Raw genomic sequence first — 26210 nt, forward strand, 5'->3', positions numbered from 1 at the left:
ATTTCTATTATGTCAGGGGTTTTTTTTTAAGAGTGGATGAATATAATGAAATAAGAAGAAAGCACAGTACGACTTAATTTCCTCTGAAACAGAGGAAGTGTATTGGTTTTAGCAATTAATCCTAATTCATGTTCATCTTAATTAATTCTAATGTTTACATATTATTTTTAGAAATTAAAATAAAATAGTTTTCTTAACTGGGATTTGAATTCTGAGTAATTTAAAGAAAACTCCATAGTAGATTATCAAGTATGCCCAATACCATAAAGCAGTGTTTTTCAAACTTGACAACTTTAAGATGTGTGGACTTCATCTCCCAGAATTCCCCAGCCATTTGGCTGGGGAATTCTGGGAGATGAAGTCCACACATCTTAAAGTTGCCAAGTTTGAAAAACACAGCTGTAAAGTCTCAAAGCATGAACCTGAAATGGATTCAACATTTTACACTGCAATGATGTTCCAGTTTTTACTATATAGTTACATTTATTTAAAATATAATAAATTGTCTGAGAAGTGTCTTCAATTCTCCTTTGAACAAGAAGCTATTCTTTGCAGGGGGGAAAACTCAATTCATTTCAAGCTTACTATGATATCAGGATCTATTTACAGTCATATAAAGTGAACATTTATAAACATCTGGAGAAGAGATTTCCAGCATCATAAGGGCAAACCCAAGAATAATTCAAAGATAGATGAGAAGTGCCATTAGCACTTTGCTCTTGGTTTGGACTAAAGCTAAAGTTTTAGTAAGTAGAGTGTGGAACTATATCATATCTGGACAGTTTCTATACATAGTCATATTTTGAAGGGTAGGAACGTCTTCCTTCATCACTTTTGACAGTATTATTATCCATTACTGGAATCTTCTTGGTTTCATAAGCAGTTCCAGATTTATATCCAGCAGACTTGTAGGAGACTGCCTTGTAACTGAAAGAGAAGTAAATCAAGATGTCATTTAGTGGAAGTGGGAAGTAACAGGCTATGCTGGAGTTATCTGCACTGTTCTTTTCGTAGAATGAACGCAATATAGTTCTTTACACTTTATAAATATCTACTGTCTACGTAAGTAATATAACATTAATGGCTCTCTGTTGGCCTCACGGGGCAAACCAGATAGGAATCATGACCAGATGAGCTAATTCTACTTTATTGTAAAGCTACCTTGACAGAATCTTGCAGGTCTGAAAGTACATTTCTCCTTCTGTCTCCTTTACAGCCCAACAAACTAGGGAGAGTCTCTTCTGAGCTTCTTGCCCCACCCAGTATCCAGTTGCAGGCTATGCTGTCTCTTATCTGACCATTCCTTTGGCAGCGTCTCTTTGCTCAGTCTCTCAACGTCTTTCCCACATACTGTACTATTACACTCTCTCAACCACAATGAATTGATACTATTTATGCATTGTGTACCCATTTAGAACTAGCCAATCATTTCCAGACTCCAAATACAATAATGTCACAGTTTGTCCCACCCTTGATCACAGGCTTGGGCAACAATGGTAGGGCCAGGAATTTACCTATTACTTTTATTTCTCACATTGCCCCATTTGCCTAACATAATAATGGTCCAAGCATTACAGGAAAATGAAAGAAGCCAGTGGAAATAACAAAATGTTCCACGCCACCAAGATGATAAATAATCAGCTGGGAAAAAGGGTAGAGAATGTCTCTTTGGAGCTTTGCAGGTATCACAGGGAATGGATGGGTAGTCACATAAAGTCCAGCTTCATCACTAAAATTCTGGTCTTACTATGATATTATTAGGGGAAGGAATCTGCATGCCCGAAACTGCATTTCTACAAACAAGCACATTGCCCACATGATAATTCAGGAATACAGTAGGTCATCTGCCTGAATTACATTTGAATACATATCAATAATCTATTCTAGTTCCCACACTAAGAGTGGCTTTCTCGGAGTTTGAATTACAAGTGTTTCTATTAGTACTATTATGATACATAACTACTACTATGCTATATAATGGTGTACCTTTTAATGTAAAAAAAAAATAGTAGTTTTACAATTTGGTCTTTACTGAATATTTACTCAAGAAATCAGCTAGAAGGAAGTGGGTAATATTATACAAACAGCTAATGAAGAAACAAACTTATATGCCATATTTTTTCCAGAACTGTCATTTCAGTACTGTCCTGCTTCTGACTTTAAATGTTGTCTGGTCACTGTTACTGCTGAGATTTACTTTTCCTCCTCTTTCTAGAGAGGTAGCTCATAATTGTTTTAAAAAGGTAGAATAATTGAACGGCATCTGAAGAAAAGGTCTTCCATGATCTTTCCTCATAAAATATTGTTCACTTGTAAGAATAGGCACTCACTGGGTCTCTTCAGGTACCAGGCCTCTGCAAGCAATGCACATCATGATGCCTCCCACGAAGGCCAGGCCTCCAGCAACCCATCCCACAAACAGAGCAGCACCAAATGTGTATCTGCAAAATGAAGAGAAAAGGTAGTACTTAATTTTCTGAAGAAACTGGGCCAGACTAAATTAGTCCTGGATTAATTCCACTGGAATTGGATGGGCTTCAATCTGTGATACTTTATTTGCCCCACTGGTTACAATATGAGTAAAGCAAAAATGCACAGCCTCAACACCCAGGATTGTATGCAGCTCCTGATGAACTTGGATGTGGCTCCCAGAATCTCCCTCCAAAATGCTACCAAATTATCATTTCTAGCATAAGAGGATAGGAAAATTATTACATATATTAATCATATTAATGGGATCTAATTAATTCAATTTTAACTTATTTATTAAAAGATAATATAACAGATTTATGGGACTGCCCAAGTCAAACACTGACTCTGGTCAGCATAAAGGAAAAACAGATAATGAACAGGAAAAAAATAACCATAGAACATTAAAAAAAACAACCCAATATATAAAATATAAAATGGTGACCAAAAGGAACTGTGCTCAGCTGGATCTAAATGCATGGGAAAAAAGCCAGGTCTTAGCAGCTTTTCTAAAGGCAAACAGAGTTGGGGGTCTATCGTATACTGGGGGGGGGGGAGGGATATTACACATCTATGATTTGACATGGACCCAAACCCTTATCTGTCCTTGTCCTATCTGTTGGACTGTGATTCCTACCCCACTAATTAAAGCCTTTGGCCACAAAAAAGTTACATATCCATGGACTAAACAAATATATTTTGCAACAAACCTAGTATGTTTAAGAGTTTTTAAAGCTACATCTAAAATATAATTAAAAAATAGAACACTTCTGTCCTTCCTAACTTAGAGACAATCTTTACTCTGAATTCAACAGAGCTACATCAGTTTATTAACAATTACCACTCTGAAATAAAGAATTGGTGAATTTAATTTTGTTGATATTCTCTGTTTCTATATCCTTGTAGATATTAGTTGCTCTGTTACATTGCTAACCTTGATTATTTTAATAACACTTTAAAGGATTTGCTAAGATGTTCAGAAAAGGTGGTAGAAAACACATTCTTGACATTATGAAAGAACTGTCACATTTAGAAAACTAGTCTACAAAGTAAATTATCTTTATACTGGTTTAATTTATCTTGAATCAAAGAATTGTGGGATTCTATGCTCATAATAACCTCTAGATTCACCTAGAGACCCATACTGAGAAATCCAAATTGAGAGAGAGGGAGAGGGAGAGGGAGAGAGAGAGAGAGAGAGAGAGAGAGAGAGAGAGTGGAATCCATTTTGAGACATCCTTTTGCAGAACTGTAACTTCCAAACTTCCCTGGGGAGTGTCAGCCCTTCAAGGTAGACCAGACTAGGAAACCAAAATTATGAATACCAATACTACTTTTATTATAGAGTTACAGTAGCAGAATCTTGCAAGTCTGAAAGCACCTCCCCACTCCCTGCCTTCATCTACAAGAAAACTAGGGAGGGTCAACTCTGGTCAAGTCTGAGATGTTTTCTCAAATTATATTTCTGCTGTGGAGTCAGATTTCTTTTATCTGACTGTTGTCCTGGTTGCAGCTCTTCCTCCTCAAGGTTATTCTCACAGCCCAGTACATGGAGAGAGAAAAGATTATTAAAACGAGCTTACTGTTTCAGTGCTGATATTAGCAAACCAGTGGTAACCTTCTCCTTCTAAGCACTGCGGGCTGAAATTACCTTACTTGGAGCGACTGCATCATTCCTGGCTGGTACATATTAGCTGTTGACATCCAGTAGTCTGTGACAAGCATGTTGGCAAAAACAGATACTCCACAGATAGCACAGAGACCTATCAGAGAGAATAGAGATTCTTAGTCTCAGGCACAATGAAATTGTAGTTTGTCAGAGCTTTTTTTTTTTTTTTTTTTACACTCTATGCAATCAAAATAGGACAATATTATGACCACACAACTGTTTTATTACCTCCACCAGGTTAGATATAAGCTATATTTGTCAGGAAATGTGCTCACACAATTTCTTTTTGGTAAGTTTACTTCATTGTAAAGTTCATGCAATTTAAGAATATCCATGGCTACTAGTCATGTAGTCTATCCCCAAACCTCTGATCATCCACTGCTGGGAAGGAACAGTGACCTATTATCTTCATGGTCTGTTTATGGAAGTCCCATGGGCTTTTGCTTATCCATTGCTGAATACGATACTGAAATATAGACAAGCTGTAGATCTGATCCAGCAAAGAAAGTCTTTTATCATCCAACAACATGAGTGAATGAAAAGCTGCCTGGTTTGCTAGATGTCTAATTGTACACTGTACACTGAAGTACTATATATGAGCAAATGGAGGTGTCCTTGAATCACATTAGTAGCATTACCCTGAGCTTTGCCAGAAACCAAGCATTAAGTTATTATTCCTGTCTATTCTGCATTGGTCAGACTGGACCTAGGATATATCATTTTAGGAAGGACATTGACAACTGGAGTGTGTCTAGAGGACAGCAACTAAGAAGAATTCAAGGAGACATTATACCTATCTTCACATACTGAAGGACCATCATGCACAAGGTGGGCAGAATTGTTCAGCTGTTCCAAAAGGGGGTGGGGACTAGAAACAATGGGCTTACATTAAAAAAGAAGTAGATTTTGGCTGGACATCAGGGCATCTTGTTTCTTAAGAAGAGCTGTTCAATAGTGAAACATACTGCCGTGGGAGGTGATAGATTCATCTTCAGCAGGGGCATTTAAACAGAATCTGAATGGCCATCTGTTTGGGATGCTGTAATAGTGGATTTCTGTACTCAGCAGGCGGTTGAACTAGATGATTTTCAAGGTCCCTTCCAACCCTAACCTTCTATGATTCTGTGTTGCACTTCGGCCAGTGTTTCTCAGCCTTGGCAACTTTAAGATGGGTGGACTTAGACTCCCAGAATGCCCCAGCCAGCATCGAAGTCCACCCATCTTAAAGTTGCCAAGGCTGAGAAACATTGACTTAGAACATCCAGGAGAGTTCTCTTTCATGGTAACACCACGTCATGCAGGAGTAATTTGTCAGTTATGTTCTCAATTAATGCTGTTAAAAGTTAATCCATGTGAAATTTATTGCTTGATCAATGAGTACAGAATGGAATAAATCGTTATGAGCAAGGTAAGTGACATTTTATGAAATAGGCAGACAACAATCCTCTCCACCCCCCCACCCCCCACCCTGAAATCTGCCTATGGAAATGGACTAGCAGTGGATGGAGTCTGAGATGATAGTAGCTTGGTCAATTTTTGCACTTGAATGGGGAGGATGGTGCATGTAGTAACCTTTTCAACACAAAACCTCTTCATCACAGTTCTCTTCAGCCTCAAATAAGAGAATGTGGCTCAGATGTGATCTTATGATATTGGGCCTTATAAGACCAATCAGAGCATCATTACTAAGGCTGTAAAAACTGGTTTGGAATCAATATAAGAAAGGTAGCTTGCTGAGGTTAGTTCATTAGAACTGTATGCAATTTTAGTGATTGAGAAGTGGGAGGAAATCTAGTCAACTAACAGTCCTTGAAACTTGCAACTTTTTACAATGTTCTCCACCCTTCAATTCCAATCATCTTTTTAAGAATAGATGGCATCCCAATATAAACCCTAACTCACCAGCCACAATGGTCATGACTCCAGCAGCCAAAGTCATGCTTGCTTTTGAAGAGTCTTCCATGTTGCCTATCCGTAAACATTTCAGGGAAAAAGTAGCTACCAGGAGACCAAAAGCACCCAGCACAATGCCTACAATCATCAGTGCTCTTACGGCCTGGAGCATTGCTGGAAAAAGAGGGGGGAAAAAATAGGAGAGGAAAAGATGGAGGAGAAAGTCCAAGTGAATGAATATATAAAAACATTGTTCACATCTGTGTATATAACAATGAAGTAATCTGGTTCTCAGTCACAGTTCTTTCACCATACTGGTACAAATTACTGGAAAAAAAGCTGAATGATCAGTTTGCTAACACAAGGTATGATAATGGACATTAGTGTTAAGGGATTTCACAGGAGAGAGTAGATAAACTCAGGAGAACCATTCACCATTATAAATCTTCAGAGGCCTTTTCTCAATGAAGGCCAGCTGATGGTACGCCACCAGCAGAATCTCTGCTGCCTTGAACTATCTGGCAGTAGGTTTCCTAGAAGTATCTGTTTGTTGGTTTCCTGGAAGTATCTGGCAGTGTCTAGCCACGATGGCCAGCAGTAGGGTGCTGGTTAGACTGAACTTTAGGCAAGGCTAGTATAGGATATTCATAGGAAAGAAGGAAACGGCTGTTGGCTTATAAAGCAAATGCTTGAAGTCCCTTTCAAAAAAGTCCACATTCATAGCCTCTTCCATGTGTACTCATTCTTCCTGGTAGAACAACAGTTAGATTGTAAGCCTGTGCGTGTCTCTCTTATCTTCTTTATGTTTGCATGTAGCACCTAGCCCCTGAAAAGTCCCTTGGTTTTTGTTATTGTTCTTTTCCAATTTGTAGAAACCTGGCATAACCAAATTCTGATCCTTATATCCATATCAGCCTTACAATGCTGGTCTCCTCCAAAGAAATATATTATTTGGTGATTAAATAATCATTTATATAGTCATTAACTTAATAATTAAGTACTGACAGGTATCAAAAATTTCAGAGCAAGAACATGTTCTGTAACAAGAAATTTGTTACAATCTATAAAGATTCTGTTAGTGAGCATTTATAATAGTTTCTTAAATATAAAGTATTCTGGATGTTGTCTACAAGTAAGGTATAATGTACCTGTGAGCAAAATGCAGCTGGAAATTGTGGTTTTACCAGGATTTGGGATGGTATTTTCCATATAGGATTCATTTACTATATCATAGCATTCAAGCTATAGTATCCTTATTACATGTATCATAATTATACCTAATGAACACAGTACCCAATAATTCACATCAAAAACAAGTGTGTTCCTAACAAAGCAGGTCGGGCAAATAAACCACCAAACCCTTTTGGAAACATTAGATTTTAGTGCATCTGTCTTGGAATTTCTGGCCATGTATTCCTGTCCAATACGCTCAAATCAACTAGGAACTCTCCTTTGAGTAGAATTTGGCATCAACCCTATCCTACATTTTAGAGAATTGTACTCTATTAAACATTAAAAAACTAGGAAGAAGTTCCATTTCCCCAGATTAGACCAATTAATTCAATCAACCACATCAGCTCTAAAGTTGGATAACTCCCCATTTGTCAAGGTACAACTCCCCATTTTGTGCTAGGTACAACTATAAAAGTCTGTCATTCTCTCAGCATAGTCTTCCCAAGCAAACACGAGTTTACATAAATATTTTATTGCAAAGAATTAAAATGACTAACTGGCTTACTTACTTACTTAGTTGGCTTATAAACCACTCCAGTCAGAACCAACTTTGAGTGTGCAAACTCAGTTTAAAATAAAAACATACTATGTAATCCATATAAATCCATAACATTACATATATAGGACCATGAATACACTGCAATCAAATTAATCAGAATTAAAACTCCTTTCATTGCTAGAGGGACTATACACGAGTTCAACCCCCAAACCTATTAGAACAACCAAATCTTGATAAAACCTTCTAAAAGCCACAAGGGCAGGGGCCATTCAGTTCACAGAAAGTCATGCTTCTGTGGCCCCTGCAAAGAGCAGTCCCTGTTACCAGGTAAGCAGAAGTTATTGGCAGAAGGCAGTCCTGCAGATATCCAGGGCTGGAACCATGAAGTGCTCTAAAGGTGTTAACCAACACCTTGAATTCTACCCAGAAGCCAATTAATAACCAGTACAGATCTCAAATGAAAATGTTCTGTATCTAGCAGCACATAGGAAACCTGTGGCAGGTACAAATCCTGTGCATCTTCCTCCCACATTTTCAAATTAACAGGTATTTGGCTGCTCTTTTCCTGACCTTGGAAGTCTTGGACATTAGTCCCTTATTTATAAAATCTTTCTCCCTCTGGCATAAAAATCAGCGGTTCATACCTCACCAGCTTCAGCCCTTGCACCATTACTACTAATATGAAAAACACAAAACAAAACATATCTGCCAGATAAAAAGCATTTTCTGACCTATTGCTTCCACAGACTCAGAAAGAAGCAAAAAATCCACTGGTGTGGGTCTTCCGGGCTGTGTGGCTGTGTTCTGGAAGTTTTGTTTCCTAACGTTTCGCCAGCACCTGTGACCAGCATCTTCAGAGTGCAGGAGCACAGACAGGAGAGAGAACTGCTCCTGTCTGTGCTCCTGCACTCTGAAGATGCCGGTCACAGGTGCTGCCGAAACGTTAGGAAACAAAACTTCCAGAACACGGCCACACAGCTCGGAAGACCCACACCAGTCATCGTATGCCAGCCGTGAAAGCCTTCGACAATACAAAAAATCCACTGTTTTGCCACTCTTCTAACCCAATGTAAGACTGATCTGCCAGACTATAATCCTGTATATACTTAATTGGGGGGAAATCCCATAATAAGTATTGGATCCTACATCAGTAAAGACATGTATAACACAGGACTGTAAATTCAGAAAAAAATATCCAGACAAAAACTGAAAAAAGTTTACTGGCATTCTTTGTCTAGTCAAGCCGCATGTTTATATGCTATTTTTTTTTCAAAATGATATTGTGCAAATTGTTTGTTATGGACAGAATTTAATTCAGTTTGGGATGACTTCCTTCTTTCTTTCCTATTGCTCTAGTAACAATTCAATGTTTTAAATTAATAAAAGGCCAGAGATAGATTTCCATATCTTGGAAATGTTGAGAAGATGACTCTAGTAATTCTAGAAGGCATATTTATCAAGATCTCACATTACTTCTGCTCTTCCCAGCATGACCAGATGAAAGATCTTCACTACTGATATAATTGTACCAAGACACTGAGGAAAAATATATCACTCATTTGCTACAGATAACTTCTAACTTCTCAGTGCCTAATAGTTTATTTCCTTTTAATGATTACTGTAAGACACTGAATAATGTTGTTACTTTTTAAATGGAATTAGATAAGAAACATACTATATTTTGTACAGATTATGTAATTGTTTGATAATTATAATTTAGAAATATATTTGGAACCAAAATGATAAAGAACTTCATCAGGAAAGTATGCAAAATTTATTAGTAAATCACTAACATTAAAATATTTAATAGAATCTCAGTCTAGCTCAGAACTAGTTTATTCATCTTACTATTGTCCAATAATTCCAACCACACAATAACTTTGATGATAAAACAAATACATCCATCAAAAAAATAAATAAAAATTTTAGTTAATATGAAACAAAGTATGTCATAATAAACTAAGACCAAACCACACTGATTTTATGTTAGCGCTTAAATATGACCACTAGAAGCTTTACTGTAAATTAGATTTGTAATTTAAATCTCAAATTCAAATTCCTAACATGAGATGTACAGTATAACTAATGAAATTGAGTTATTTATAAATACATATATTTATGCATCCCATCTACTGTGGGTACTTTGCACTATAAAAAGCTAGAACAATAAAATAAAAGAACAAAGAGATATCCATCCATAGAAGGAAAAACCATGCCAAACAAAACCAAAATTATTAGCATATTAGATGTGTTTCACTGAACTTTTTCTAAAAGTCAATCTCAGAGTTGTTTTATAATTTTCAGTATATTTGTCTACTCAAATATTAGATCAAGTTCTTTTTTCATAACAGATATGTGTCTACACCTAACTTTCGTCAAGTACATACCCTCGTGAGTTAGGCACAACATTAATACTGTGGAAAGTTCTGATAAAACTCCAGAAGTGATACGAAATTAAAATGACATTTTATTATTCTCTAATATTTTAAGGCCAGCAATCTACTTTTCACGGTGGAAAATATCAGACTGTCTTGTGGAGAAGAAAGCGGATGCATTTTATTCAAATATGTAGACAATGAATAAGTATATATTAAATTAGTCTTAATATAACAAAAACTAGTGCCAGGAAGAAACCTAACAACCGTACACCAATTTTGATTTCTTTCTTTGTAATAGTAACTAAATTTAAACATTAGTACTTCCTATGCACCAGTTTTTTCAATGACAACAATATACTTATAAGTACATGTATCTACTCATTGTAGTCAATATAATCCCCATTTATATAAGCAAACTGTTTAAAATATATTTGCCAGTCTACAAAAAGCTTTTGTTCTCATGTATCTCTGGGATAGCTTTAGCCATACCTGGAAGCCCAAGAATTGTATAATAAGGCCGACATTCAGTTAGACCTGAACTCTGACTCACACAAGTCCTCCAAAGCCCCTGATAGAGGAATAACGATGTCACCGGGTTATTGTATAAATCCTGGGTACTCCATGGATCCATCGCTGTAGCCACAATGCAGCCAGCAAACCCAAGGGCTGAGACACAAAAGCCCATCACTTGACAAATTGTGGTAGACATGATATTTCCTTCTGCTAGCAAAGCTTAAGGTAACACCGAAGTCCCCTTCACTGTACCAGCAATTTGTGGCAGTTCTTATCAAATGGTTTCCATTAATACGTTTTGTTTGCTCAACCTGTTTTTACAAGATAAAGCAGTTTCAGTCCTGATGAAAGTGTTGAATGCTTCAGGCTGGTGGCACTAGACTAGAAACTAGAACTTTTCTTCCTGGTTGGTCCAATAGTCCATCTAGATCAACTGACAGGCAACTTTCTCTGATAAACTGTACTGTAGAATCATCATACATGCACATACTGAATTATCTGGTTTAGTTCTGCATACACCATGAGCCTGACATATCACAAATTAGATTATTATGAAAAAAAGAGAAAAGAACTATATATTTATGTTCATTTTCCCCATAATGATCTTTCTCAATAACATTATCAAAACCTAGTTTTGTTTTGCCTTATTTTATTTTACTTTTGCAAATCACTGTAATTTAACATTATTTCTACATTATTATTAATTGAGCAAAGTGTGGTGCTTCATTTTAATATTCGCAATGTTCTAAATAGGTAGCGCTTCCGGTCTAACACTGTGCAGTTAGATGTTTGGGGAGACTTTTGGAGCGTACATTTGCTGTATAATGCATCTATTACAATTTAGAATTAAAGGTAGAATCATAGGATTTAAAGTAGTAATTTTGTGGGATTTGTAATTTAGAGAGTATTTTCCAGTTTAAAGTTAAGTTCAAAATTAATAATAATTTTGGTATCTATAGAACTATGACACAGTTCTACCTGTTAATCAGTGCACTGAATTAATAATGAGTAAATGTTTTCCAGAAGGTTGCTCCCCTAGAGTACATCCCCCCCCCGCTTAATTAATCTCTAGCATTTTGCATTCCTTTTGTAATGTTACATTAATCTGGTAACGTGTTCATGAAAGTGAAAAAGAACTTTTGGTCTGCATGCTATGTTTGTTTTTGAGTCTTTCCTATTTAAAGAATTTTGGAAGGGTACAGAAAAAAAAAGTTTCAGAGTTATTGTAACATTTGTTAGTGAAATGTAAAGCATTTTAATAAATGGTTATTAATAGGCAAAATCTTAATGACTGAAAGGAAAGTTTTGGTTTAAATAGGCTATGATTTACTATTTTCATGCCAAAAAGCTATTAGCCATGAATTTGATACTTAATATTACAATTTCATGGATTTTTGTTGTACTTCATATTAAATGAAACTTTGTTCTACAACCATAAATAAAATTTACTTTACTATGTACAAAGAACAAAATTGCAGAATAAATATTTATGTTTGGAGAAACATGCATAAAAACACACACATTTTAATTTTATTTTTTTTTTAAAAAGCCCTCAGATTAATTACAAGAATGGAACAAACCAAACATATGAAATGAGAATTGAAAGAAACCAAAATAGAGAATTTCACCCATCTCTAAATTAGCCTATAGATTTCTGAATTACACTGGTGCAGAATTATTATAAAATGTTAAGGCAACTTGTCTTAAAGCAATATCAGTGCTACATGAGGGTTTGCAGGGGATAGAGTTTACAAACAAAAGACGCGGGTCTTACATAACTATACAAACCACAGCCATAGTTTTAGAGTCCCTAGTGAAATAACCTGTAATCCACATTAAAGAAATTAGGCAATCTAGGATCTTGGGAATTATTCTGAAATCAGAGTGGTATAACTACTTTGAGGTGACCTTGAAAAAAGAAAAAAAAATGAGGTTTAATTTTATTGATGTATTTCTAAGAATTATATGGCCATCCATATTATGAACCACAGCCCTGGGTAGCTCACAAAATGATAAAAACATGAAAAACAAACAAACAACCCCAATAAAAATAATCCCAACAAGATGGAGGTATTATGTGTAGGGTAACTAGCTATGCTAAAGTTTACAACTTATCTCAAATAAGGATAGTGATCTTTCTAACAAACCAGTTGCACCTTTTAAGAGCTCCCCTGACCTTATTCACAAACTTCCCACCCATAGGGCACTACTATGTTGAAAGGACTACAGCAGTGTTTCTCAACCTTGGCACCTTTAAGACGAGTGGACTTCAACTCCCAGAATTCCCCAGCCAGCATGGGGTGGCTGGGGAATTCTGGGAGTTGAAGTCCACTCGTCTTAAAGGTGCCAAGGTTGAGAAACACTGGACTACAGCCATGCTTTTATTCTTCACCCTGGCATCACATCGCCAACATTTGATATGCAGATTCTGAAAATAAACATTAATGTGTGAGCAGCTGTTCTTACATTGGTGTGCTAAACAGTTAAGACATTTGGTTGTAGGAGTATCCCAACGAGGACTGACATTACTATTAGGCACAATAGGCACAGTGTCTAGGGCCCACACCGATGCTTTAATTTGTTTAAATCAGAAAGAATAAAAATGAAGTAGAAGCTATTTAATTTCATGGCTTGCCTTTTGGCCTTGAAAATCTACACAATAAATAGACTACAAATACACAAAATACTAATAAATATACATACAATTCAAATGAAAAGCTCAGTCATATATTAAATGCCACCAACAAAATATTGAAAATCATAGGAAATTTTAATATTATTATTATTTTTATGGAGGGAGAGACCCATGAAGGCAAAAGTGCTGAGGGCCCACGAAAGTCACAATGCAGCCCCAACCCCAATCCCATAATTCCTGCAACTGATCTCATTCAGTAAGTTCATGTTGCATAACAGGGGTGGCTGAGAGGCATCCTAAATCATTATAATGCTGTCTCTATTTTTCACCCAGAAAAATAGTCAGAAGTACTTTCCACCAGCTACAATTAGTTATCTGACTGTAGCCCTGTCTGTACAGAACTTGCCTCATCTTAGTCATCAATATACTCATAGCATTCAGGCTGAACCATGACATAGTCACTTCGGAAATTTTAGCTTGATGCAAAATGCACCCAACAGATACTAGTGAGCAATCATGTGATTGGTCATGTGATTGACCTTCCATGCATGACTGTTTAAAATGCTGGGATTAATTTTAAATAAATTACTTTAAAGACTATTTTCTCCCATATTTTAGTCACTACTTTACTAGTTTACTCACATTTTGAAACCAGCATCTAAAACCCTACTAACCTTCCTTCCTCATGAAAGAAACTTGGCTGGTCAGCCTGATGGCAATTTTATAGCAAAGATATAGAAGCCTCATTAACTAATTGCTTTTAAGTAAGTTGTAAATCGTTTATTTTCCAAGGTGTTCTCTTAAACAATGTTCAACTTTACTACTGAATTTATGAAACAATCTGCAACTGTATGCTAGACTTCAGCACTTTTATCAAACTCAATATATTTTCAATGTTCCCTGCTGTTTTTTATTCATGTCCTTCCCTAATATTGTGTGCATGGTTAGAATCACTTTGAAAGGGTTTTCACTCCAAAGTGTAACCTTGTAACCATTCGAAAATAAATTAAATTATCAAGACAAGTACATAAGATAGGGGCGGCACTAACTTTGTGCATTCCTAAAAATTAATAGTAGAAACAATTGGTGTAGGAGGGTGTACCTTTGAGTTAGTGTTGACTTCTGGCAACTGCCTGGATAAGTCCCTACAATTTTCTTGGCAAGATTTGTTGAAACTGGTTTGCTGTTGCCTTCTTCCTAGGGCTGAGCAAGAGTAGCTATCCCAAGGTCACCCAGCTGGTTTTATACGTCACAATCTCCCAGTTTCTACCTTGATGCCTTAACTGCTACACCAAACTGGCTCTTCAGAAACAATGGTATCTATTGATTAATTGGTTGATTCAAGTGGGACAGTACCTTATCCCAAACTAGCTTTCTTCCAGATGTGTTTGATTCTATACAAAGCACTCCCTCTTCCAATTTTTTCCCACAACAACAACCCTCTAAGTAACTTGGGCTGACAAACAGTGACTGGTCCCAAGTCACCCAACCAGCTTTCATGGCAAAGAGTTAACTTGAAATGGGTCTTTGTGATCCCGGCTGAAGAAATCTAATGTATAAGATCATCAGAGAATTGCCATAGTTGCTCAGCCTTAATCGAGCATATTATGATTGTGTTCAGACCACATGTTCATAAACTACGGTTTATAGCGCAATGGGGAATGACCATGATCGCATGTTCCTTCCTGCCTCCTGCATTTCTCTCTATTTTACTTTATTTTTGTCTTGTGTGATGCTTTTAAGAAAGATCTTAGAATCCTCTTTCTATCCAGCCAGGGGAATTCTCACATGGATTTCTATGCCAAAGTCATGTAATTGGGGGAGGAATGAAAGATATGCATGACTGTAGTATTCATCCACATTCCATAAATATAGGTCTATGAAACCATAGATAAATGTACAGGCACATCATATGTCATTGACTTGAATGAGAAATTCTCTCACATGTATTGAGGGAGAATAACTTTTTATAAAGACATCTTCAGAAAGACATAAAGACTATGGGAATTAGGACATGACCCCTATTTCTTCTCTTTAGTGAGTAGCTCTTCAGAGTGACATAAATTTGCCAAGCTGCTTTGAGGTGAGTTAAAGGGGCCCCCTGGATTTCAGATCATCAGTTCTCTGATATAATACACTGCTAGTACTTCAACTCTGACCTAGAAACAAATCCAGCTTTTATCCAAATACAATACCTTTATTTGCAGCAGACACAGTCAATACAATATTTTTGTTGTGAACTGAATGAAAGCTATGATTAGGATGGGTGATTTACAGGGAATTTATTATGCATAGGCCATTGCATAAACATGCTGCATGAATAAGGGCAGGGCACCCCAGTAATGCATGAAATTGAAGAGGTTGAGTGTTCATAATTGTGATACATAAATGCACTATGGATTATCTTAGCACAGTATTAAACAGCCAGGGTGGTGGTGAAGAGGTAGGACTAGATTTTTATATGTAAGTTTGTATACTTGTTTTAACTTGTTTTATTGGGCTGTTGTTTTCAACTTTTGTGAGCCGCCCAGAGTCACGTAGGTGAGATAGGCAGTCATACAAACTGAATAAATGGATGGATGTAGTGAAATAGCGCTGGATCCTCTTATTATTTCCAAATAAACCATTGTCAGATCTTAAACTTTTCTTGCATCTGTTTCAGATCAGATACCTATCTAGCCACATGTAAGAGGAATGCTGGACCCACCACCACCACCACATGGTTCTTAATCTTGTCCCACTAAAGAACAAGATCTGAAGTATGGCACATGAATTTCTGGTGGTGGGCAGGACTAAGCTCCTGTGCCTTGCAGATCTTCTGCATTCTTTCCAAGTTTGTGGGCATGCATATCCCCTGACAAGAAAAACCTCTATAGCACCTCATATAATCTCCAACATGGTATTTTACCACTGAAGCTTCAAAATGTTAAAGCATGTAAAAATCAATTATTCTTGGTAAAAAGGCTAAAATAACTTCTAAGAGGGGAACCCAATACAGTACATGTGTAATGTACACATATAGCCATCTTTTAAGGTAGAGGTAGGCAAGTTTTAGGCTATTTGAAATTTTGACAGTATGTGCTGGGTACATTTACAAAATGGAGGCCAGTCAGCATAGTCACTGAAAAAACATACATTTATCAGAAGACAATTTTAATCTTTATGAATGCTCTCTGTGAATCGCTATTTTTTATGAAATAACATAAATTACAAGAAAGGCAGTCCAAAAGCTTAAATAAAACCTAATTGTGATGAAGTTGATGAATAAAACCATATGAAAACTAATCAATGTGGAATTCAGTTATGGGGAAACACAGAGCTCTAAAATAATGTAATGCATTGTGCTAACACCAGTAACAATGGGTGGGTGACTAGCACTGTCATCCCAATGAGATATGGTCAAACATTTTTGTGTAAACTATAAACATTTTTCAGTAGACAATCCTGGTGTTCAAACATCTGCTGCCAAGCAGTAGACTCTCTCTCTCTGTCTCTTGTTGGAAGGAAGCAGAAACAGAAACAATTTGTCCTTTCTATTTTGAAGGTGGAACAGATTCATCTTAACTTTTAATGTTTACATTAAACAATACTTTCTGTTATTGAAATCTGGTGAAAAACTGCAAATAGTGTTATACACAGTGCGGACTGTGAAATGGACTTGGAAATGAACTTGAAAACTTGGAAAGAGGCTGTGGAACAGCTGCTGCCTGCCTTATAACAGGATCACAGGAGGAAGATGTGCAGTTAGGTGATGCTCAGTTGATATCTAATTGTTGATATCGTTTTGCTGAGACAATTATATTTCATGGTCTCGGTGGTCAGATTTGATATAAAATTGTTTCCTATGCCAAACAGGCATTCCGTACAGTTAAACACAGTATCTGTTAAAACTCTTATTAGAAGACAATGAGAATTAAGTTACAAGCTACTCTTCATCCTGAGTTCCAGTTAAAATATAGGAAGAGTGATGGTGGAAGAGTCTCATTATGAAGTCACCCTTGCAGATAGGAATTGTTCTGTATCCTTCAACAATTACTGTGCTGTACATTCAAATTCATACAGCATGTCCTTTGTCAGAAAAACACACCCTAATCCCAGTTTCAGCAATACACACCTTTTTTATCAGCCCATTTCTCAGACAAACATGTCTTTGATACTAATCACTGCACCCACTGGAACATTTGAATGTTATCATTGCTGCTCCTAGAAAATTACCTGTTAACTCATGTTGACTTTATTTTTAGCAAATACAGCATACTCCCACAGGGTGACATCCAGCCAGTTCCACCTCGAAAAAAATAAGTCTTCCCCACCCTCCTGAAGAGTGAAATATGACTAATTACAACCCCCGAGGTAATCTGATGTTTTAAAAGAAAAATGTGGAATAATTCCTTAAATATGAAGAATTGTCAGGGTCCACTTAGAAGTTAATTCTGAGTGCAGATCTAATCATCATACTCCACATGTATAGGAGTATTAATTTGCATTGGTCCCACATGTATCCGAATCGGTCACTGTATATTCTATTAAAATACAGCAAAACAGTATAAGAATGGTACTAATATTGAAGGATACCTCAAGCTGGAATGATTTGCTGTACTTATAGAATGACGAGTTTGGATTCCGTTAACAAACTCTATCAAGGATGGACCGTGGTCCTGCAAATATTCTTGATTACCAACTCCCTCTATTCTTAGCAAGTACACCCAGTGATGAAGGATGATGAAAGCTGGAGTTTAATAATGTCTGAATATCCACTGTATATATCTGTACATATATCCACTGTATATATCTGTACACTGTATATAAATGTAATTTAACATTTCTGATATGTACAGTAAAAGCAGCATGAATTATTTTTAATTTGAATTGCCATGATATTTCAAATGAGTGGCATATTCAGCAACTACAATTTTAGACATCTTTTATGGACTGAATAATATTTTTCTTTACACTAAATCATAACTAAGTATTGCAGTTGGGAGTCTGACTCTTTAAATTAATGATCATCATTGTGACCATTTTCTCACCACAAAATAATACCATGCCAATGTTTATAAGAACCTAACTATAAGAAAGAATATTGGGGAAGGGTGCCTGTGAAGATCAACAATGGTAAATATATATCAATATCTATATCTATATATATAGATATAGATATAGAATACCATGAAAGATAAAGAAAGAAATCTGGAAATGATTTTGTGACATTTATAAACTGGGATCAAAGACGAATTTGCAGAAATATCTGCAAATATAATATCTGGTTCATAAAAATGGTTGATCAGGAATCCACAGCATGTTGCAAAGTGGGTAGGTAGGCTTATAGGGAAGCATAGTTGTATTAAACAACATTATGTTAATTTTGATATGATTGGTAACACTTACTGATGTAAGTATCTTTATTGATAGATTTTTTTTATCCTTTTGTTGTTTACATTGCTTTTTGTTTAGATAACACCGTATGTCAGATAATAGGTCTTTGACAACTGCCATACTTCGGGATTCATTTGGGAAGGAAAAGTACACTACAAATACTGAAAGACAAATTAAATAATTTTTAATAGTGTTGGTTCAGTCAGTCTTGAACTTCATGGAAGAACTTATGGAAACACCCAACATGAAGTAAATATTATCATTACCTTAACAAAATAGCTTATAGAACTCAAAGCAAAATCCTCACTGAAGAAATTTAGGAGCAATGTTAAGGTCTGTGAATATGTGTCACAATTCATTTTTGGCACCATCCATCCATTGTAGGTTTTACAGAAGCGTTCTAACTCTCTTTAAATCCATTGGGATTTGTATGTTGAATTTTGTCTTTTTACTCATTGTTCCTATAGTACTTCTTTCTACTTTATAGTCCTAATTCTAATTTATTCACTGCATTATTTTCCAATTAGGTGCCTCCAATACGACACATAATATATAAAAAGAATAAGAAGTAGAAGCAAAATAAATTAAAGGCAAGAGATAAGAGAAAAGGAATATTAACCAAATCTAAGTTTACAGCAACACCATTTAATATAACTCTTCATGCCTTTCTACCCTTGCAAACCATTTTTATTTCCACTACATCTGTACACTGCTTCAAATACTGCTTTTTGTTCTTTAAATGTTTCTCTTCTTTTGAGAATCTCATCAGCCCCATCCAGCTATGACTTTCTCAGTCTTCCTCTTCCTTTCCAATTATTTATTTAGTGTCAATACACTGCATGCACTGCAAGTTTGTCCTAGGTGGTGGGATGCAGGCAACAGTTTGTTAATTTGCAAGGTAGACTCTAAATTAAAGATTCTAGCTTGCATAGATATCATGAACATGCTTGCAGTAAAATTGGGTTTGATTGCACTTCTGGAAGATTAGCCAGGTTATGCCAAAACTGATTGGTATTATGCCCTTACCATGAGCAGGGAATGTTGTATAAGGTGTGGCCCCAACTAAGGCTAATAACATTTTTCTTTATGTGATGAAAAAAAGTATTACATCAATACCAGTGTGCAGCAGATTCCATAGTAGGAATCATTAGGAATGGGACTGAAAACAAAACATCTAACATAGTTATGCTATTATATAAATCTATAGTACATTAACATCTGGAATAGTGTATACAGTTCTGCTCACCACACTAGAGAAAGGATATAAGACACCTGGAAAGAAGTTCAGACAACCAAAATAAATGGGAGATCACACATTTTTGCTATGAAAGAAGCTAGAGCATTTGGGATTCTTTAGTTTGTTACAAAAAAAAAAAGACAGTGGAGAAGGACATGGTCTATGGCATGGAGAAAGTAGGTAGGGAGAATTTTTTTTCACCCTCTTTCAGGGTGAATTTCAGACATTCAGTAAAGCTGACTGGGAGAAAATTAAGAAAAGAAAAAAGGAAGCACTTCTTCACACAGCCCAATATCAACCTATAAGATTGATTACCATAGAATGGGGTCATGGCACTAATTTGAATGGTTTTGAAAAGGGAAATGGATAAATTCATGGAGTTCTACCAATCGCCATTTTCAAGATTCAATACTATCTTCAGACTGGAGGTAGCATATCAAGGGATACTGTATCAGGGCTGTAAAAATATTATATTTCTTTGCTTCCACTTGTGGTCAACATAAACACAAACATTCCTCCTGATAAAACAAGGTTCCCTAAGCGAAATTCTACCTTCATGCAAGTAAATATACAGTGGGGCAAAAAAGTATTTAGTCAGCCACCAATTGTGCAAGTTCTCCCACTTAAAAAGATGAGAGAGGCCTGTAATTTTCATCATACTGTAGGTATACCTCAACTATGAGAGACAAAATGGGGGGGAAAATCCAGAAAATCACATTGTCTGATTTTTAAAGAATTTATTTGCAAATCATGGTGGAAAATAAGTATTTGGTCAATATCAAAAGTTCATCTCAATACTTTGTTATATATCCTTTGTTGGCAATGACAGAGGTCAAGCGTTTTCTGTAAGTCTTCACAAGGTTTTCACACACTGTTGCTGGTATTTTGGCCCATTCCTCCATGCAGATCTCCTCTAGAGCAGTGATGTTTTGGGGCTGTCGCTGGGCAACACGGACTTTCAACTCCCTCCAAAGGTTTTCCATGGGGTTGAGATCTGGAGACTGGCTAGGCCACTCCAGGACCTTGAAATGCTTCTTACGAAGCCACTCCTTTGTTGCCCGGGCGGTGTGTTTGGGATCATTGTCATGCTGAAAGACCCAGCCACGTTTCATCTTCAATGCCCTTGCTGATGGAAGGAGGTGTTCACTCAAAATCTCACGATACATGGCCCCATTCATTCTTTCCTTTACACGGATCAGTCGTCCTGGTCCCTTTGCAGAAAAACAGCCCCAAAGCATGATGTTTCCACCCCCATGCTTCACAGTAGGTATGGTGTTCTTTGGGTGCAACTCAGCATTCTCTCTCCTCCAAACACAACAAGTTGAGTTTAGACCAAAACATTCTACTTTGGTTTCATCTGACCATATGACATTCTCCCAATCCTCTTCTGGATCATCCAAATGCTCTCTAGCAAACTTCAGATGGGCCCAGACATGTACTGGCTTAAGCAGGGGGACACATCTGGCACTGCAGGATTTGAGTCCCTGGCAATATAGTGTGTTACTAATGGTAGCCTTTGTTACTTTGGTCCCAGCTCTCTGCAGGTCATTCACTAGGTCCCCCCGTGTGGTTCTGGGATTTTTGCTCACCGTTCTTGTGAACATTTTGACCCCACAGGGTAAGATCTTGTGTGGAGCCCCAGATTGAGGGAGATTATCAGTGGTCTTGTATGTCTTCCATTTTCTAATTATTGCTCCCACAGTTGATTTCTTCACACCAAGCTGCTTGCCTATTGCAGATTCAGTCTTCCCAGCCTGGTGCAGGTCTACAATTTTGTTTCTGGTGTCCTTCAACAGCTCTTTGGTCTTGGCCATACTGGAGTTTGGAGTTTGACTGTTTGAGCTTGTGGACAGGTGTCTTTTATACTGATAACAAGGTCAAACAGGTGCCATTACTACAGGTAACGAGTGGAGGACAGAGGAGCCTCTTAAAGAAGTAGTTACAGGTCTGTGAGAGCCAGACATCTTGCTTGTTTGTAGGTGACCAAATACTTATTTTCCACCATGATTTGCAAATAAATTCTTTAAAAATCAGACAATGTGATTTTCTGGATTTTCCCCCCATTTTGTCTCTCATAGTTGAGGTATACCTATGATGAAAATTACAGGCCTCTCTCATCTTTTTAAGTGGGAGAACTTGCACAATTGGTGGCTGACTAAATACTTTTTTGCCCCACTGTAAGTAGAACTCTGCTATTTGGCATAGCAAGGTGGAATACACTGACAGTAGGGGCAACAATTACAATCCCATGACCCTTCTTTGATTTGAAATATCCTACTGAAATTCCTGCAGATTTCTATACATATTTATCAGGATATAAGACATCTTGTGAGATTTACTTTAAAGTAGATGAATTCTGAATAACCAGTTAATGGCAGATTACACTACCTGGGCCAGGGGTGTGGTGAGAGAGGGAACCAGAACTAGCAAACTTGAAGGTTTGGGGTAAATTAATACCTGCTTAGCTAAACATGTATTGGTTTGGGGTATAATCCTCAGGGCGCAGATGTGACTACTGAATATTCTACTGTAGTATAAATGGCTTGAGGATTGTGATACTAAAAAGGTACATTTCCCCTCTTTAAATATATTTTTCACTATGTGTGTGTGTGTGTGTGTATATATATATATATATATATATATAGTAAACTACTAATAATATAGAAAAGTACAGTCTTTCAAAAAAAACCAAAGATGTTTTTGTTTGAAAATAGGAACTGTACAGTGGGTGGGGGTTGTATAGGAAGATAATACAGAAACCAAATGCAGTTAGGTTGCCTGGCTACTCTACTCCAGCCTTACTGTTTTTATTCAGTATGACACTATTGTTCATAATATAAATTGCCATTGTCAGAATAATAAATAGGGCTTCATAATAGAAATACTGGCAGACCCATTAACTATGTCCAAGTGAGTGAAGTAGCTCTAATACAGAAATGGGTGGGACTCAGTTAACGCAAGTCTATTCTTCTGAATTGTGGATTTTATAGTGCTACAGCAATGATCATTGTTATAATTTGATTATTTATCCTTATTTGCTTTTGTTCTCCATTATTTGTTCTAGATGGTGGAAAAGACATCTCTATCATAGCCCAAACCCCACTTACTCTTCTCACTAAAAATGGAGCTACACCATTGGAAAGACTATTATTTTGTGTCTATACTCAAGAGATTAGAAATAACACACAATAATACAAGAGGAAAGAATTTCTGTTTCTTTATCCCTTCAAAAATTAGAATGTCCTCAAATACACAGACAAATTTAAATATAAATATAATGTATATGCATAGATACATGGACAGATATACTCCCTTTATCCTAAGAGTTATGCTTATGAAGTAGAAATAAACATGAAAACAAGAATGTATGGAAACACACACACAGACATACAGAAAAAGTATACAAAAGGTTTCCCCATTTCCATGGGTGAGGAATTTACATGCTAATTGATTTTGTCTGTAAAGACTTTAGGATGACAAGTTAATTAAAAAGATGTACATGGTGCTGAATCTTGCAAAAATAAACACTCCTGGCTTGCGGACTGATGTTACTTTAGCCAAAGAATCTGTGATAGCTTTGTCTCTTATGTCTCTCAATACAAGGTCTATTCCCAAGTGGTTCTTTCTTACTTTAAGAGCCTGGGGGAATGAGGAACAGTACACATTTCATATTTTACCTTGCAGCCGCCTTTGTTCTGTTGTTTTGAATGTTAAACATTGTGTACTAAAAATGGATTTCCCTTCAGCCAATGAATGAACAGATAATCACATCACCTATACATTAAAACATTCTCATTCCACAGCCACCCTAAAAAATCACTCAGGGGCATTTGTTCAGGGAGATATAAAGTGGCTAAGAAGAGAGATTTCATCCAGTTTTCCACTGGAACTCTGAGTCCCCTTGATTTTACTAGGACAGATGTGGTTGAGTTGTTCTGACGTGCTCAGATCTACCCACAAAGGTGAAATCACACACTCACTTCCTATATTACCATGGCCTGTTTTATGCTTCAACCACCTGCCTGTTGCTGCCGTCATCCCAGTCTCTTTGGCTTATGGCAAGTTTGTTTCCTTGACTGGCACATCATCAAGCCATGGCTAATGACTTGGACCAAACTGATGTTGCTTTCTGATCATAAGCTGACGGTTCAAAATAATTACAGCATTTTAGATCAGCGGATTATGGCTTATTTATTCTTGGTTTTGTCTCACTGTTATTAGGACAGCTCATTATAATTGTTTTAATGTAGGCTTTGCAAACTACCTAATATCATGGGGGGGAGGGGGACTGGAGAGGATAAAAGGCAATGTAAAAACATTGTACAAAGGTGTGTGTGTGTCTACAATTACATCTACGTCATATCTCTATCAGTAATGGACATACAACTGTGTTCTTTAAATCTCTAAGCCTGGCTGGGCACTGTGCATTTCATTCATCTAAGCTCATTATCCAGGTTGCAATTTATTTTTTATTATGATAATGAGGACAAATAATCAAGCACTATCTCATTTCTGCCCACCCAGCATGTTCGGGCAGAGTGGGCTTGATCCAAATCCCCTCAGTTAAACGTCGTAGAAGCCTGCCTTCTCTGTTGCTGCCTCTGCCCTCTGGGGCAGCATCCCCCAAGACGCAGAAGGCGCCCACTCTCCCGGGGTTCCAGAAAGCCCTTAAGGCCTGGGAACAGAGTGCGCCTGTGGAGCCCCTATCATGTTTAGCATATTTTTATTGTTTTTACTAATACGGTGGTTTTAGCCTGGGCTGCCTAATCTTGCTTTGTGTGGTTTTTAATTAAATAAATTTTAAAAATTGGTTTTCATTGCTCTCACTTGCTTTTGTTTCTAACAAGTTATTTAGCCATTTACTGTGCCTATGATATTTAAAATATCACATTTCCCACTTCCTCTCTTTCCAAGACAACATACCACATTTCACTGAACGACATGAATAGAACACAACTATCAGTTTTTAATTTAAATCTGTCCAAGGGAAGAAACCTAAGGAGGATCTTTATCCTGAGCAATGTTCGGCATCCCCAGTCACTTCCCCCATATGCTATCCCAATTTAGCTTCTATCTCCCTTGATTTCCTCCAGTGTCCCTGCAATCTCTGCAGCCAATGTAATGCCCTGATCTGGAACTCCTCTCCAATAGACAAGATATACTTCTGCCTCATCCTACTTGGCCCCACCACAGCTGCTTTTTGAAGGTGATAGGAACTTCATATATCAAGGTTTGTATAATTATGTAACTTTAGATAATAGAACTGATTTAGGAAGCACAAATATAGAAAATTTATTTGGAAAAAAAAAAGAAATTCTATAAATTTCGTATGTCTGAGAGAATACAAAAAGTATCTTCAAAAACAAATCTCCTTAGTGAAGATGATATTATTATTATTATTAATATTATTATTATATGACATTAAGCTGCAGACTGTTTTCCAATTATTCACTAAAAGACAGGAGAATAAAGTACATAGAAAATTTTTTTCATGATCTAGACATCAAGGACAAAACTGAGAATGCCTATGAAGTGACTCCAATCAATAAAATAACAGACATAAACCAACATTAATGACAGACTTTAAGTAATGCTACTTTAAGATAAGTAGGTTATATATCTTTCATTTTCCATGTCTCCACTTTGTTTTCCCCCTTTTGATAACAATGAGATAGCAAAAATTGTAGCTTCTGCTCCTACTTGGTGAATCCTGCATTCATATATTCAACTTTTTGGCCCCAAATCAATGCACCAGAAAAAAAAAATCCTTTTTTTTTAAAATTACAACAGATTTGTTCAAATTTTAATGCAGAAGTTCTTAAATGTACAGAAAAGAATCAGCATAACTAGCCCAGATGGATCTGCTTGGAAATGCAGATCTCAGAGTATATAGCAACAAGAGCAAGCTGAGCAGGAAAGAAGGAAAAGCCTTGGTAGGATCCAGGGCACCAGCATTGTCATTTCATTCCTGAAGTTCTTTTGAACTACGTTGAGAGGCATTTCCTACCTGGTAGTCCAAGGATGGTCAAATATGGGCGGCATTCTGTAAGACCAGAGCTCTCCCTGGCACAGGTACGCCATAGCCCCTGGTAAGTATAGACCGACGTGACAGGCATGTTCAAAAGATCTTGTGTGCTCCACTGGTTCATGCAAGTAGATGCAATAATTCCAGCAACCCCTACCAGGCATACCAGAAAGCCCAAGTTTTGGCACATGGTCACAGGCATGCTAGAGGCTTCCTTTGAAAATGGGCTTTGCAAGGTACAATAGTAGGCCTGGGATCTCCTCTGCCTACCTGTCAAACAGAA

The 26210-nt window shown here is 36.9% G+C and overlaps 1 protein-coding gene across 2 annotated transcripts; it reads right to left on the reverse strand.

Annotated features, from left to right (window-relative positions):
* Positions 1-346: 346 nt before the first annotated feature.
* Positions 347-26210, reverse strand: CLDN18 (claudin 18). 2 transcript variants are annotated; one of them, XM_088132146.1, is made up of 5 exons: positions 25910-26210; positions 6041-6205; positions 4121-4232; positions 2331-2441; positions 347-927 (listed from the first exon to the last, which is right to left on the reverse strand). In XM_088132146.1, the coding sequence occupies exons 1-5, from the start codon at positions 26127-26129 to the stop codon at positions 786-788; spliced, it is 750 nt and encodes a 249-aa protein (XP_087988272.1). In that variant the 5' UTR covers positions 26130-26210; the 3' UTR covers positions 347-785. The 2 variants fall into 2 exon arrangements, with proteins under 2 accessions (XP_087988272.1, XP_007434027.1); XM_007433965.3 differs by lacking the exon at positions 25910-26210 and adding an exon at positions 10631-10913.

This window comes from Python bivittatus, unplaced genomic scaffold, assembly GCF_059951505.1.
Source record: "Python bivittatus isolate LINGU-HERP-01145 unplaced genomic scaffold, Pbiv_v1 ctg000980_np1212, whole genome shotgun sequence".
In the NCBI taxonomy this organism is placed as follows: Eukaryota; Metazoa; Chordata; class Lepidosauria; order Squamata; family Pythonidae; genus Python; species Python bivittatus.

What these genes read in the sequence shown, in the direction of transcription:
- CLDN18 (XM_088132146.1), bottom strand. Translation starts at nt 26,129, where the DNA reads ATGCCTGTGACCATGTGCCAAAACTTGGGCTTTCTGGTATGCCTGGTA. An exon ending in AGTCATGACCATTGTGGCTG is followed by an intron (nt 4,233 to 6,040) that starts GTGAGTTAGGGT and finishes TCTCTCTGATAG; the next exon opens with GTCTCTGTGCTATCTGTGGA. An exon ending in CTGGTACCTGAAGAGACCCA is followed by an intron (nt 928 to 2,330) that starts GTGAGTGCCTAT and finishes CTTCTCTTTCAG; the next exon opens with TTACAAGGCAGTCTCCTACA.